Source organism: Ovis canadensis, chromosome 6 (assembly GCF_042477335.2).
Source record: "Ovis canadensis isolate MfBH-ARS-UI-01 breed Bighorn chromosome 6, ARS-UI_OviCan_v2, whole genome shotgun sequence".
Lineage (NCBI taxonomy): Eukaryota > Metazoa > Chordata > Mammalia > Artiodactyla > Bovidae > Ovis > Ovis canadensis.
Window position 1 is genome coordinate 52,180,862 of NC_091250.1, and position 15,268 is coordinate 52,196,129.

The 15,268-nt window shown below is 38.1% G+C and overlaps 1 protein-coding gene across 10 annotated transcripts in view; it reads left to right on the plus strand.

Moving 5' to 3' along the window:
* The window catches only part of FAM13A (family with sequence similarity 13 member A), a 337,328-nt gene that overhangs the window by 157,333 nt on the left and 164,727 nt on the right, over positions 1-15,268 (plus strand). For all 10 annotated transcript variants that reach the window (XM_069593719.1, XM_069593720.1, XM_069593713.1 and 7 more), the window contains exon 6: positions 12,179-12,253. In XM_069593719.1, coding sequence (XP_069449820.1) covers positions 12,179-12,253 — 75 coding nt within the window. The remainder of the gene's footprint in view (positions 1-12,178; positions 12,254-15,268) is intronic.

The following is a 15,268-nucleotide window of genomic DNA, read 5'->3' on the forward strand; positions in this document are numbered from 1 at the left end:
CTCTTGATCTTTATTATTTCCTTCCTTCTGCTGACTTTAAGTTTTCTTTGTTTTTCTTTTTCTAATTGTTTTAGGTGGTAGATTATGTTGGATTGGTCATTTATTTGAGATTTTTCTTGTTTCTTGAAGGCCTGTATTGCTATGAACTTCCCTCTAAGAATTTATTTTGCTGCATCCATAGATTTTTTTTATGCTTATGTTTTCCTTGTCATTTGCTTCAAGATATTTTTAAATTTCTTCATTCATGCCATCATTGATCCATTGGGTATTTTCTTTTTCTTTTTTTGTACTTTGCTATTTTGTGTGGATGTAATCATTTTTCCTCATTTCTTTTTCTGTGGTTAATTTCTAGTTTCATGCCATTGTGATCAGAAAAGATGCTTGACATAATTTCTGTACTCTTAAATTTGTTGAGACTTGTTTTGTGCCCTAATATGTGGTCAATCCTAGATAATATACCATGTGCACTTGAAAAAAGTCTGTCTTCTGCTTTTTTTTTGATGTAATGTCCTGAAAATATTAATTAAGTCTAATTTGAACTACCATTTATTAAACACCTACTATGTTACAGGCAGTATTCTGTGAATTAGAGATGTAGGTTTAACTGAAAAAAAAAATCTCTGCCCTCATAGAGTTTGCCTCTTTCGTAAGGGAACACAAGCAGTAAACAATTAAGGAAATTAACATGGTATTTAATGATATAGTCTGTGAAGAAAATTAAACCATGGGAGGGGGGTTCAGGATTGGGAACTCAGGTACACCCGTGGCTGATTCATGTCAATGTATGGCAAAACCAATACAGTATTGTAAAGCAAAATAAAGTAAAAATTAAAAAAAAATTTTAATAAATAAAAACAGAGGTAAACTAAAAATGGAAATAAATGCACATTATTATCATAATGTGCATTTAATCACTTTTATTACATGTACTTCCAAATTTAATTTGCAAAAAAAATAAAGATGCTATAGAAAGAACAACAACAACAAAAGAAAATTAAACCATGATAAGGACTTGAGATTAATGGTGTATGAGAGGAGAGAAGGAAAGTGAAGTCACTATTTTCTATAGAGAATTGAGGGAGACCTCTCTGAGGTGAGTGGAGATCACAGTGATTTGGTGGAGTAAGTCATGTATATAGATATGAGGAAGAAGAGCATAACTTAGGCAGCAAGGCCAGCAAATAAAAAAGGCTTGAGTCTGGCCTTTGCTTGGTCACTTATGACAACAGATTCAACCCCCTGTGCAAATCAGTAAAAAAGTTAGAGCTTCTTCAAGTCAAGACTGTGAAACAATAAAACATGGGGGACTAACTTAACAAAGAAATGCACAGATATTGAGAATAGATCTGAAATCTCCAGCACAATATATGGACACACAAACCAATCTTAAACCACAAGGCACCATGACAGAAATAAAGCAAGTTGTGAGTAACTGGAGAGAGCTCTTTTGATGAGATTATTACAGAAAACTTCTCTATAAGAGATGACAGAGCAAAAGGAAGAGAAAACTATAATGGGTTGTAATAATACAATCACAAGTCTAGATTCTAATGTTTAGAGGAAAGAAAGCATTAGTCACTCAGTAGTGTCTGACTCTTTGTGAGTCCATGGACTGTATCCTGCCAGGCTCCCCTGTCCATGAGATTTTCCAGGCAAGAATACTGGAATTGGTTGCCATTTCATTCTCCAGGGGATCATCCTCATCCAGGGATTGAACTCGGGTCTCCTGCATTGCAGCCAGATTCTTTACTGTGTGAGCCACCAGGGAAGTCCAAATTCTAATGTTTAGTGAGTGATGTTTCAATCTTTAATTTCACCATCCCTTGCTATATTCATTCTCATTCCTTTTTCTTTAATTAGAAATGACTGGCTGCCATTCTCTATAAAGCAATTTCCAAGAGACTTAAAAGACAGTTAAGGTTGTACCTGTGAATATTATAATTGCAGTTTATAAAGTAATGAGTTCAAAATATATCTGAAACTTTATTACTTCTCATCTCCCCCATTTATATTTCCTTGGTCCAAGCCCAAGAACTACAGATTTCTTCCCAAATATTTATATGATGAAAATCTGTTAAATGCTATTTTAATTCAATTTGTTCCATTTATTTATGTAAAGATAACATCATACAGCTTTTGAGTTTTAATAAAACATCTTGTTCATTTGTTATAGTCAGTCAAATTAACATTCATTTTGCAGATGCAGATGAATTAAAGAGGAGACATTTATGGTATTGTAAGGAATGGTCTGCAATCTGCCAGTGACATTTATTGCATTCTGGTTGTGTGCAAAGTAGCAGTGTTCTTTGTATCTCTTTCCTGTAGGAGGCCTTAGGCTTTGACTGTTTTGGTTTTTTTTTTAATTTTTATTTTTACTTTATTTTACTTTACAATACTGTACATTGCTGTCTGTCCTCTGATCTCCAAGTCACTAAATTCAACCAAATCACTTGTTGTGGTTTGACCCCAGCCTACCATCTGCAGCTCTCTGACAACTGCCTGTCATAATAGTAGCTTATTTGCCACTTGCCCTCACTCATCATCATATTACCCAAGTAATAAAAAAAAGTATTATTATCTGATTCTCAATATCAAGGAGATTCATCACATTTATTTAGTGGTTGGAAATTAATACTAAAGGGAAGGGAAATGTAGGAGTTGGCATTGTTCTCTTTATTCATTCAAAAAATATTTATGAAATACTAATGAATACTCAAGACTCCATGCCCTTCTCTAGAGGATCTTCCAACCCAGGGATCGAACCCAGGTCTCCCACATTGCAGGCAGATTCTTTACTGTATGAGCCACCAGGGAAGCTCTACTGAATACTGGGGATACAACTAAACAAATCTCTATCCACATGAAACTTTAAAGTCTACTGAAGTTAATATTAACCTGACTTCCTTAGGGGCACTGGTGGTAAAGATCCCGCCTACCAGTGCAGGAGACATAAGAGACCCGGGTTCAATCCCTGGGTCAGGAAAATCCCCTGGAGAAGGGCATGGCAACCCACTTTAGTATTCTTGCCTGGAAAATCTCATGGACAGAGAAGCCTGGCAGGCTATAGTCCATAGGGTTGCAAAGAGTTGGACACAACTGAAGTGACTTAGCATGCAAGAAATTAGTGCAGGATACAGGATGCTTGGGGCTGGTGCACTGGGATGACCCAGAGGGATGGTATGGGGAGGGGGGTGGGAGGGGGGCTCAGAATGGGGAACATGTGTACACCTGTGGCAGATTCATGTTGATATAGCAAAACCAATACAATATTATAAAGTTAGGAAAAAAGTGAACAAAAATTTAATACAAACCTCAACTAAAAATAGATAACATCAAAAATAAAAAATAAAAAGAAATTAATGTGTGATAAATCAAATGTAAAGTAAAATTGTGAATTATAAATTAGAATAAGTACCATGATTGAATTAAAGCAGATTAATGATTAATAAGAGTGTTGGGGCTTCCCTAATATTTCAGTTGGTAAAAGACTCCATCGACCTATAATGCAGGAGACCCCAGTTTGGTTCCTGGATCAGGAAGATCCACTGGACAAGGGATAGGCTACCACTCCAGTATTCTTGGGCTTCCCTTATGGCTCAGCTGGTAAAGAATCTGCCTGCAATGAGGGAGATCTGGGTTCAGTCTCTTGGTTGGGAAGATCTCCTGGAGAAGGGAAAGGCTACCCACTCCAGTATTCTGGCCTGGAGAGTTTCATAGACTGTATAGTCCATAGTGTCGCAAAGAGTCAGACACAACTATGCAACTTTCAGTAAGAGTGTAACCAGGGAAGCCACTTTAAATGAGATTGTTAGAGCAGGCATCTCTGAGGGGATGACATAGGAGCTGAAAAATGAGAACACACCAGCCATGTAAGGAAATGGTGGAGAGGCATTCCAGGGAGAGGGAACATGGGGCAAATGCTTGAAGGCATGAAGGGTCTTGGAGTATTTGAAGGTTGAAAAAGAAGGCCACTATGGCTGAGGAAGGAAGGGGCAAGTGGTGTGAATAAGGAAGGGGGCAAGTGGTGTGAATGAGGTTAGAGAAATATGGATGGGCTAGAACTTGCAAGGCTATGTAGATAATGATAAAAAGTTTAGATTTTATTCCAGGAGTAATAAGACATTGCTTGTGGAGTGACCTCGTTTGATTTATGTACGTAAAGTTTGTAGAAGGCAGGATGATTGAAGTAATTTAGGTGAACAATGATGGCTATGACTGTGGTGGCCATGTACTTAGAAGTGAATTAATCCCAGTTTACTTTGGAGAGTGCTGACTAGACTTGATGGTATGTTGATGGTGGGAGATATGGGAAAGAAAGGCATCAAAGTCAATACCTAAGACCTTGACTTAAGTCACAGGGTACCATTTGATAATCTGGCAAAGACACTCAGGACTGAAATACTGTGTTTTTGCTGATAAATCAAAAGCTCAGGTTTGGACATACTAAATTTAGGTGCTTATTAGACAGCAAGGTGGAGTTGCCAAGTAGACAGAAATAAGTAGCTTAGTAGAAATGTCAAAGATAGTGATACAAATTTAGGAGTCACTAGATATTGTTTGTATGTAAAAGCAGTTAAAATGCTCTGAGATCATTGTATCATTTGGGAAAAGACTTCTCTGCATCAACCCTTGAGTCACTCCATTTTCATTCAACTATTTATTCAACACATATTTATTGAGCTCCTGCTATATGAGGCACTTTCAGTGGCATGTAGTCTTAATACTAAGTAAGAAAGACCCTAATAGGTGACTCAGACAGTAAAGAATGTGCCTGCAATATGGGAGACCCAGGTTTGATCCCTGGGTGGGGTAGATCCCCTAGAGAAGGGAATGGCAACCCACTCCAGTATTCTTGCCTGGAGAATTCCATGGACAGAGGAGCTTGGCAGACTACAGTCCACGGGGTCACAAAGAGTCAACACGACTGAGCAACTGAAACACACACAAGGAAAGACAAGATATTTGCTTTCATGGAACTTCTATTTAGTAGAGGAATGGCTCAGATGATAAGGAATCTGCCTGCAACGCTGGAGACCATGATTCAGTTCCTGGGTTGGGACGATCGCCTGGAGAAGGAAATGGCAACCCACTCAAGTATTCTTGCCTGGAGAATTCCATGGACAGGGGAGCCTGGCAGTCTAGTCCATGGGTCAAAAAGAGTCGGACACAACTGACTGACTAATACACAAAAAACAAACCAATAACTAGTAGATATGTAACTTTATTGTATAGAGGAGAAGCAGAATCCAAAGAGATCATGTGAAGTTAGTCAGTGAGTTAGGCAACTTTTTTTCCCTACCAGTGATGATGTGGCAGCTATTAGAAGTAGTCACCTGGGTCACATGCTGCCAAGAAACTGAGTAAATGGAGACCAAACCGTGAATGTTTTCAGTACTTTCTGTGAAGTAGTGATTACTTAAAAAATAAAAAATTTAAAAAAAAATAGAACAACAACAAAACAGATTTGGGGGCATCAAAGCTAAAGAAGTAGAGATCATGAAAATAGCTATTTTGGCGGAATGGGTTATAAAGGAAAGAAAAAAAACTTGGGACCACCACTAATGGAAGAAGTAAGATTAAGGAAGTGAGTTTTATTTGATTATTTAGGATAATTACGAAGAGTGCCTGTGATTATGGGAATTGTCTAATAGAGAGGGAGTGGGAGGGTAGAATTGGCAGAGTGATGTCCTTGAGAAGATGAGAGGAGATAGGATTGAGGGTGGCATTAAAGGAATGGTTGATTAGGACCAGAATCTTCTATCGTAACTGGAGGAATGGAGAGTGGCTTGTAAATTTGATGGGGAGAGTGCGGGGGGAAGGGTGATGAGAACTTTCTCTGATGCGTCTCTTTTTCCAGTGAAGCAAAAATGGAAGGAAAGGGGTTTGAGAAAAGAGGAGACATGAAATAGCACCTTGGAGAATAGAAACCTTACTAAAGAAATATAGCAGGACTGTTGTGAAGATTTATGTTAATACATTTAACATGGCAGTCAACCAATTCTATAATTTTTTTTCCCCAGCCACTTTCAGTTGCTCGATTCTCAACATAGAGAAGGCATACCACTGGATTCTTCCTTTTATGAGATAAATGCAGTGATTAAAGACCAGAGGAAGGAAATGGAGGGCATTAGAAAAGGAATGAAAGGTCCTGGAGTGTAAGCTGATTAAGGAGGGAATTAAAAACAAGAGGAATGCATAAAAGATTGCAAAAAATTAGAAAGGGATATTGTTCATTGATTTGGTTTACTCATTCACTACAACAGTTGAGCTTCTGCTATGTGCCAAACTGTCCTGGGTCCTGTGAATATATTCATAAGTGATAGGATATAGGTCTTCTCACGTCGTGAGTGATATAGGTCTTCTCATGGAGTGGGGTGCGATGGATAGTGAAGAATTGAAACCACTCAGTATTAAAGTCATATATTGCTGAGCGCAGTGAAGAAATAGACAGCATCAGCAGGTGGGGAGAGCAGTAGTGACACAGAGGAGGTGTTCAGGGAGGGCGTCCTCTCTAGTGAAAACTGAGCAGAGCCCTGGGTGAAGTGCAGGCACACGCTGTGAATATCTGGGATCCGTGGGCTCGGCTGAGGGAACAGCGACTGCGTTTATATTTTTTAATGTCATTAATAGGTGAATGGTAAAGCCAACAAAGTCGTGACAAACAAGGTACTGTTTTCTTCCCCTATTGTGTTTTAAAGTGATGTTTTCATGATACCAAATGACACAGCAGGTTTAAACAATTGATTGTTGCTCAGTCATTAGAATGGGCAGTTAGTTCAGTCAGAAGTCTCATTCAAGCAGTTGAAATGTTTAATATAAATATACCCTGTATAATATATTGGTGTCTAATTTATCATTCCATCCTCCAGTGACCAGCATTGGAATGCCACACATAATAGGGTTCAGTTAATATTTGAGAGAATTTCCGTGCACACATAGTTTAATACTTGCAAACAAAAACATTCCCCCTTCAAACCTTTACAAAGAAGTTCTTCTAAGGGGAGAGTTTAAACACAAACCTTCCTTCCCTTTGCCCTGAGAATTGGAGATTAGCTTTCCAAGCCTTGCTTTTTAAATGCAGATACAGTTTATGTACCATACAGTTCACTTGTTTACAGTGTGCAGTTTATTGAGTTTTAGCATGTTTACAAAGTTGTACAACCATTCAGTTCAGTTCAGTCGCTCAGTCGTGTCCGACTCTGCGACCCCATGAATCGCAGCACGCCAACCATTACCATTACCTAATTCCAGAACATCTGTGTCACTCCCAAGACCCTGACAGCCGCTGATCTACTTCCTGTTGCTGTTTGCCTATTCTGGACATTCCATATACGTGGAATCACACAATATGTCTGTCATTTTGTATTTGGCTTCTTTCACTTGGTATATTGTTTTCATGATGTTATTAGCAGATGTTAGTTCTTTTCCTTTTAATAGCTGGACAATATTCCATTGTGTGACTGCACCATTTTTTAAAATTTGATCATCAGTTGATAGACATTTGGGTTATTTACATTTATGGACTATTATGAATAATGCTACTGTGAGCACTCATGTAAAAAGTTTTGTGTGGACATATGTTTTTAATTCTCAGGTATATGCCTACAAGTATAAATGGCTTTTTAAAAGCACAACTTTAAAAAGGCTTAATCTTTAAACTGTTTCTCATAATATATTACCGAGTTTCCATACTGTATCTGATTTAAAACAATAAATTAAGTTATTACCAGTTACTGATTTAAGCTACTAGTTGAAATACTTAATTTTTCTTTAGAAATCTGAGTAACACTACCCTGCAGGGAATGTTGCTGGTGTTCTATAGCTCACTGCCACTGCTGGGGTGCCCACACCTCTGCAGCATTCTGATGGCACTCTGGGAATGCAGCTCTGAAGAGGACATGGCTTACCTTTTAGTCAATAAATACTGTTTCCTGGAAGAATCATGAAATCTTGAAATTTAAGACAAGATAGGATTCTTGGAGCACATATAATCAATCCCTTTGTTTTATAGATCTTTGCACTGAGGGAAACATCCAAGAGGTTAAAATGCTTGCCTGGCTTCCTAGAGATGATTAGTTCAAGAACTAGGATGAGAAAGCAGATCTCTTGACTGCATTTTGTGCTGTGACTACTAAACTTCACAATGACTCTGTTGTCTGAATTTGAAGTCATAAAACAAAAAATAAAAGAATGTATGTAGGTGGCATTTTCTGTTAAAAGTTTACAGAAAGCACTTTCAGAGTCTTTTAGGGAAAAGCTGACTCTCAGCTTTATATCTATTAATTCACAGGGGCAGGGAGGCAAAATAAGGGTGATACCATCACTTTTAAAGGGAATACCATCACTTCTAGTTTATGCCTGAGGAAGAAAGAATTATAGGCCTTTATAAACCCAGACAGACATAAACAAAGGTCAGTTATTCCTATTAACTTCCCTTACCAATCAGCCTGTTTTCTTCTCGTCACATTCTAACATTTACGTACTAGCAGTTCCAGTTTAAAAAGAGGTATAAGGATTATACCTAATTATATTACCTAAGTGTAGCCAAATTACACAACAGATTATGCAGTTAATAACTTGGACCTTTTAAATGTCATTCTGGTTATAGTTTATTCCTCTCACAGTGAGTCAGAAACAGGAATGGGTTCATTCACTATTTCCAGTAAACAGCTTCCCACCAGCAGGTGTTGTGACTGGTGGGAATGGGTAGGACTGGAAGGCACACTTACTTGGACATCTCAGAACTGTACCCTTGACCCATACATAGGGCTGTGCTCGAGGCCACAGGCAGCTGAGTGTGTTGGCAGCACTGCAGTGACCCTCCCCCCACACCCCCTACTCCAGCTCACAAGAGGCTCTGCTCTCCTCCGAGTCTGGGAATACTGTTCCCTACAAAGCAGAGAACGGGTGCCTGTGCAGACCTGTGGCCCAGGCCCCATGCTCTGTGTGATTTCGGTCACATCACCTCAGGATCCACATCTCCCACTTGTAAAATCAGAGGAGGGTAGCTGAGCACTGGTTCTTTAAAAATTCTCTTGGCTTTAAAATGCTATAGTTCTACAACCTACTATTTTAAGATGTTGAGTATATTGGATGATAAGTAGTATCTATAGATGAAAAGAGCTCAGGCTTTAAAGTAATTCAAAACCATCTTTGAATCCTGTGTGACATTAGGCAATTTACTTAACTTCTGTACACTTTTATTGTGTAATGTTAATAGTTAAAAGGGGAATAATGATAATACAATTATAGTACTTAACTCATAGACTGTTGAGGTGGAAATGGTATTATAAATGCAAAGTCTTTAGCACCATGTCTGATATATCCTATAATTTAGTAATTATTTATTAGTAGTGAGTAGCAGTATTATTTCCTTTAGGGATGTTTTATACTAATAATATACTGTTTTCTTTAGAAACAAAATAATCCCAGCAAATTTTAGAAAGGTATGTTCAGTTCAGTTCAGTCGCTCAGTCGTGTCCGACTCTTTGCGACCCCATGAATCACAGCACACCAGGCCTCCCTGTCCATCACCAACTCCCAGAGTTCACTCAGACTCACGTCCATCGAGTCAGTGATGCCATCCAGCCATCTCATCCTCTGTCGTTCCCTTCTCCTCCTACCCCCAATCCCTCCCAGCATCAGTCTTATCCAATGAGTCAACTCTTTGCATGAGGTGGCCAAAGTACTGGAGTTTCAGCTTTAGCAGCATTCCTTCCAAAGAAATCCCAGGGCTGATCTCCTTCAGAATGGATTGGTTGGATCTCCTTGCAGTCCAAGGGACTCTCAACAGTCTTCTCCAACACCACAGTTCAAAAGCATCAATTCTTCAGCGCTCAGCCTTCTTCACAGTCCAACTCTCACATCCATACATGACCACAGGAAAAACCATATTAATAACCTCAGATATGCAGATGACACCACCCTTATGGCAGAAAGTGAAGAGGAACTAAAAAGCCTCTTGATGAAAGTGAAAGAGGAGAGTGAAAAAGTTGGCTTAAAGCTCAACATTCAGAAAACGAAGATCATGGCATCCGGTCCCATCACTTCATGGCAAATAGATGGGGAAACAGTGGAAACAGTGGCAGACTTTATTTTTTGGGGCTCCAAAATCACTGCAGATGGTGATTGCAGCCATTAAATTAAAAGACTTTTACTCCTTGGAAGGAAAGTTATAACCAACCTAGACAGCATATTCAAAAGCAGAGACATTACTTTGCCGACTAAGGTACATCTAGTCAAGGCTATGGTTTTTTCTGTGGTCATGTAGACTGTAGTTTTGTTTAAAAGATGATGATCTTAAAAAAGGATGATAATTAATTAGCTGTGAGAGGAACTTGAAAAAAACTCATTATTTAGGTGATTGAATGATAGGCATGATGGGAAAAGAAATGAGATGCAGAGGTAAAGGTTATGGAGCGAGTAAAAGAAATCTGACTCATTCTTAGCATTTTTGTCAACTATCATCTTCCTGTTACATAGTTTTGTTCTATCTTAATCTAGAGATAGAATCATCTATGGAAAATTTACTAAACTTAATGGCTATTCAGAAGTGAATTCCTGTATTATTTTTAAAACAACAAGATTATTCTTTTCATGTATTCAGTTCAGTTCAGTTGCTCAGTTGTGTCCAACTCTTTGCAACCCCATGAACTGCAGCATGCCAGGCCTCCCTGCCCATCACCAACTCCCGGAGTCCACCCAAACCCATGTCTATCGAGTCAGTGATGCCATCCAACCATCTCATCCTCTGTCATCCCCTTCTCCTCCTGCCCTCAATCTTTCCCAGCATTAGGTCTTTTCAAATGAGTCAGCTCTTTGCATCAGGTGGCCAAAGTATTGGAGTTTCAGCTTCAACATCAGTCCTTCCAATGAACACCCAGGACTGATCTCCTTTAGGATGGACTGGTTGGATCTCCTTGCAGTCCAAGGGACTCTCCAGAGTCTTCTCCAACACCACAGTTCAAAATCATCAGTTCTTTGGCACTCAGCTTTCTTTATAGTCCAACTCTCACATCCATACATGACCACTGGAAAAACCATAGCCTTGACTAGATGGACCTTTGTTGGCAATGTCTCTGCTTTTGAATATGCTATCTCGGTTGGTTATAACTTTCTTCCAAGGAGTAAGTGTCTTTTAATTTTATGCCTTCAATCACCATCTGCAGTGGTTTTGGAGCCCCAAAAAATAAAATCGGCCCCTCTTTCCACTGTTTCCCCATCTATTTGCCATGAAGTGATGGGACTGGATGCCATGATATTCGTTTTCTGAATGTTGAGCTTTAAGCCAACTTTTTCACTCTCCTCTTTCATCAAGAGGCTCTTTAGTTCTTCTTCAATTTTTACCATAAGGGTGGTATCATCTGCATATCTGAAATTATTGATATTTCTCCCAGCAATCTTGATTCCAGCTTGTGCTTCCTCCAGCCCAGCGATTCTCATGATGTACTCTGCATTTAAGTTAAATAAGCAGGGTGACAATATACAGCCTTGACGTACTGCTTTTCCTATTTGCAGCCAGTATGTTGTTCTGTGTCCAGTTCTAACTGTTGCTTCCTGACCTGCATACAGGTATTATGTAGAAATAAATAGTAAATCTATCCAACCCCAAGCAAGCTGCCACCCGTAATCTCTGCTCTTATTTTTGCATGTACTATATTGACGTGAACCAGGGGCTTAGAAGCTTAATTATTTTGTAAACAGATACTTTGATATTTTTCTCAGGATATTGATATTGTCGCTATTCAGTAGCAGTTTGCTAGATAATATGAAGGAATTTGTTTTATGATAAAATATTTATAGAATCAAAACCCATTTGTGAAATACTTGGAGAAAGTTGGAAACTCAAAGTTTGGTGTTGATGTGTTGGAAAATTACTCTATAGTTCTCCAAAGGAGAGATGAGCTATCTGTGAATATGTAAGTAACATGATATATCATCTTAGAATATCTATGTCCTATAGGTACCAAAGTGATTCTGTCACTGTCTTATGTTACTTCACTGTTGTATGTGGTGAAGAAAAGAAATGTTTTGGCTTCTCACTACAATCTCACTAGCTTCTGGTGTGAACAACTCAATCCAGAAATGATTTTCACTGATTAGGGTAGTGAATTAGGGTAATTTCTGATTCGGGCAGTGTTCTTCCATCTCTAATGTTTCTTTCATACTTCTTTTATAGGAGGCCAATTGTAAGAACATCCTTCTAACAAAAGATTTCGAAAGAGATGCACAAAAGCCATCTCCAAAAACCAAGGTAGGCTATCTCTGCTCTTTACGCAGAAACATTTAGGAAGACTCTTTATCTTCTTGTGTTTTCATGTTCTGTTGCTTGGATTTCCCTCAGCACCACCACCCCACCTCATTTGGACCTTGTGGTCTTAAATATAACATATACTTTATATGTCATATTTACTGTGTAATCCAGGATTATAGTCATCTAAAAATGCTCAACACATTTATTATTTAACAGTGATATTTTTATTTTTGTATTACCCCACTATTTTTTTGTCTTTTACATTGATGTATAGTTGATTTACAATGTTGTATTAGTTTCAAATTTGCAGCAAAGTGATTCAGTTGTACCTATACGTACATCTATTACTTTTCAGATTCTTTTCCCAGGGAGATTATTACAGAGTACTGAGTAGAGTTCCCTGTACTATACAGTAGGTCCTTGTTGATTATCTTTTGTATATATAGTAGTGTGTATATGTTAACTCCAACCTCCTTATCCTCACCCCTACCTTTCCCCTTTGGTAGCCATAAGTGGTTTTCTAAGTCTGTGAGTCTGTTTGTGTTCTGTAAATAAATTCATTTGTATCGTTTTTTAGATACCACACATAAGTGATATCACACATTATTTGCCTTTCTGTTGTATGACTTACTTGACTTAGTATGATAAGCTCCACATCCGTCCATGTGCTGCAAATGGCAATATTTATGACTAATATTCTGCTGTATGTGTATGTGTATACATACACACACACGTCTTTATTCATTCCCCTGTCAATGGACATTTAGGTTGCTTCTGTGTCTTGGCTGTTGTAAATTGGGGTGCATGTATGTTTTTGAATTATGATTTTCTCCAGACATATGCCCAGGAATGGGAATGCTGAATCATATGATAGCTCTATTTTTAGTTTTTTGAGGAACCTCCATACTGTTCTCTATAATGTCTGTACCAGTTTACATTCCTACCAACAGTGTAGGAGGGTTCCCTTTCCTCCATACCCTCTCTAGCATGTACTGTTTTAAGACTTTTTGATATGAACTATCATACATATGATAGAATAAAGGGTATAATGTGTAAAATTTTGTTTTCCTTATTAAGACAATTTCAAAATGCACATATTTGTTTTGCTACTGAGAAGAAAAACTCATTTGACTGAAAATATATTGCAAGAATTTGTTTGATACACCCAGAAGAGTGATTGCATTAATTTTAGAGCCCCTTTCCAAATCTTACATCTTTTAAGTAGAACTTCTTCTATATGCTGGGCTTCCCTAGTGGCCCAGAGGGTAAAGCGTCTGCCTGCAATGTGGGAGACCCAGGTTTGATCCCTGTGTTGGGAAGATCCCCTGGAGAAGGAAATGGCAACCCACTCCAGTATTCTTGCTGGAGAATTCCATGGACAGAGCAGCCTGGTAGGCTACAGTCCGTGGGGTCGCAAAGAGTCAGACACGACTGAGCAACCTCACTCACTCACTCTCCTATATACTAGGTGTATATGATATTCCTAATTGGCCACTGTATATTTTAAACTTATCTATTTTTGACTATTTTGGATCTTCTTAGCCGTGCACAGGCTTTCTCTAGTTGTGGTGAGCGGAGTCTGCTCTCTAGCTGTGGTCCACGGGCTTCTCACCGCAGTGGCTTGTTTCAGAGCCCAGGCTCTAGAACCCATGGGCTTCAGTAGTTGTGCACAGGTTCAGCAGCTGTGGTGTGTGGTGCACGGGCTTAGTTACCCTGAGGCATGTGGAATCTTCCCAGACTAAGGATCAAACCTGTGTCCCCTGCATTGGCAGGAGAATTCTTAACCACTGGATCACCAAGGAAGTCCTGTGACATTTATAGAGCTACATTTTGGTTTTCTCCAATTCTAAGACAAAATTTTCTCCAAATTTTCTTGAGTACATTGTGGGCAAAATTTTATTTTATTTTATTTTATTTTTTTCTCAGTGTGTATCTCCCCATTTATTTAGATTTTCTTGATTTTTCACCATTTTGCAATTTTCTTGTCTTCAGTTTTAATTGCACATTATTATAAAAATGATTTTGACTTTAATTTTAAAGGCAAATCAAGTTAAGTGTGAGTCACTACTTAGCATCTTACAGTAAAAGTCTACAGTTTTTTTTAATTTTTAAAAAATCTTTCTTATGAAACTTTTTCCACCTTTTTTTCTGGAAAATTGTTTTAATTTTTATGCTTTTCTTTCCAGATCAGACTATTTTTAAAATCTTTTTCATTAATATATTTTCTATACAAACTTACATAACTTCAGTTCTCTAGAAGAAATCTTGTTTACTGTCAAAAATATGCTCACCAAAACAAATGCATTGAAAAATATAGGATTTGAGAAACATTTTTAGGTAACATTTGCTTGTTATCTTCATTTTTATTGGTATACCTACTTTTAGGTGAAGAGACCTTAGATGAATCACTTTCTAAACGTAAGATAATCTTGAAACCTGTCATAAAAATTGTTTGAAGGGATTCTTTTATTCTTATCAAATTAATCCAGTTTGGAATATTTCAGGCATATAGAGAATCAGTAATTAATATGCATTGATTATCCTCTGTGAGTCTCACTGTATTGTTCATGACCAAGCTAATTAAATAGAGAAATTGCTTCATTGGTTAATCTGCAGTTTGTGACTTTAGCTTTTTTGTGGTCTTACATGAGCAAGTTTAAATTTACATGAGCACGCTAATCTTTGCTTAGCGTTGCTTACTTTAGACGTGATTAAAATCCTTGTAGTTTCAAATCCCCAGAAATGAGGCAGAGCATGTGAGCTACACAAGATTATAAGGCACTAACTCTTTCACCCAGATCATATTAAAGATCTTTTTTCCAGCAGTTGATCTTTGAAAGCTGAAGCTGAAAACACCTTCAAAATGTAGTTGATATAAAAAACAAAATGTGGATGGTGTGTCCTTTCTAGAATGACTTAGGGAGCTGTGAGAATGATGTGTATCCTTGGTACTAATGTTACTTCATTTGGCCTCCATAGCGGTCTTTCTCAGACAGCTCTAGTTACAGCTGTATG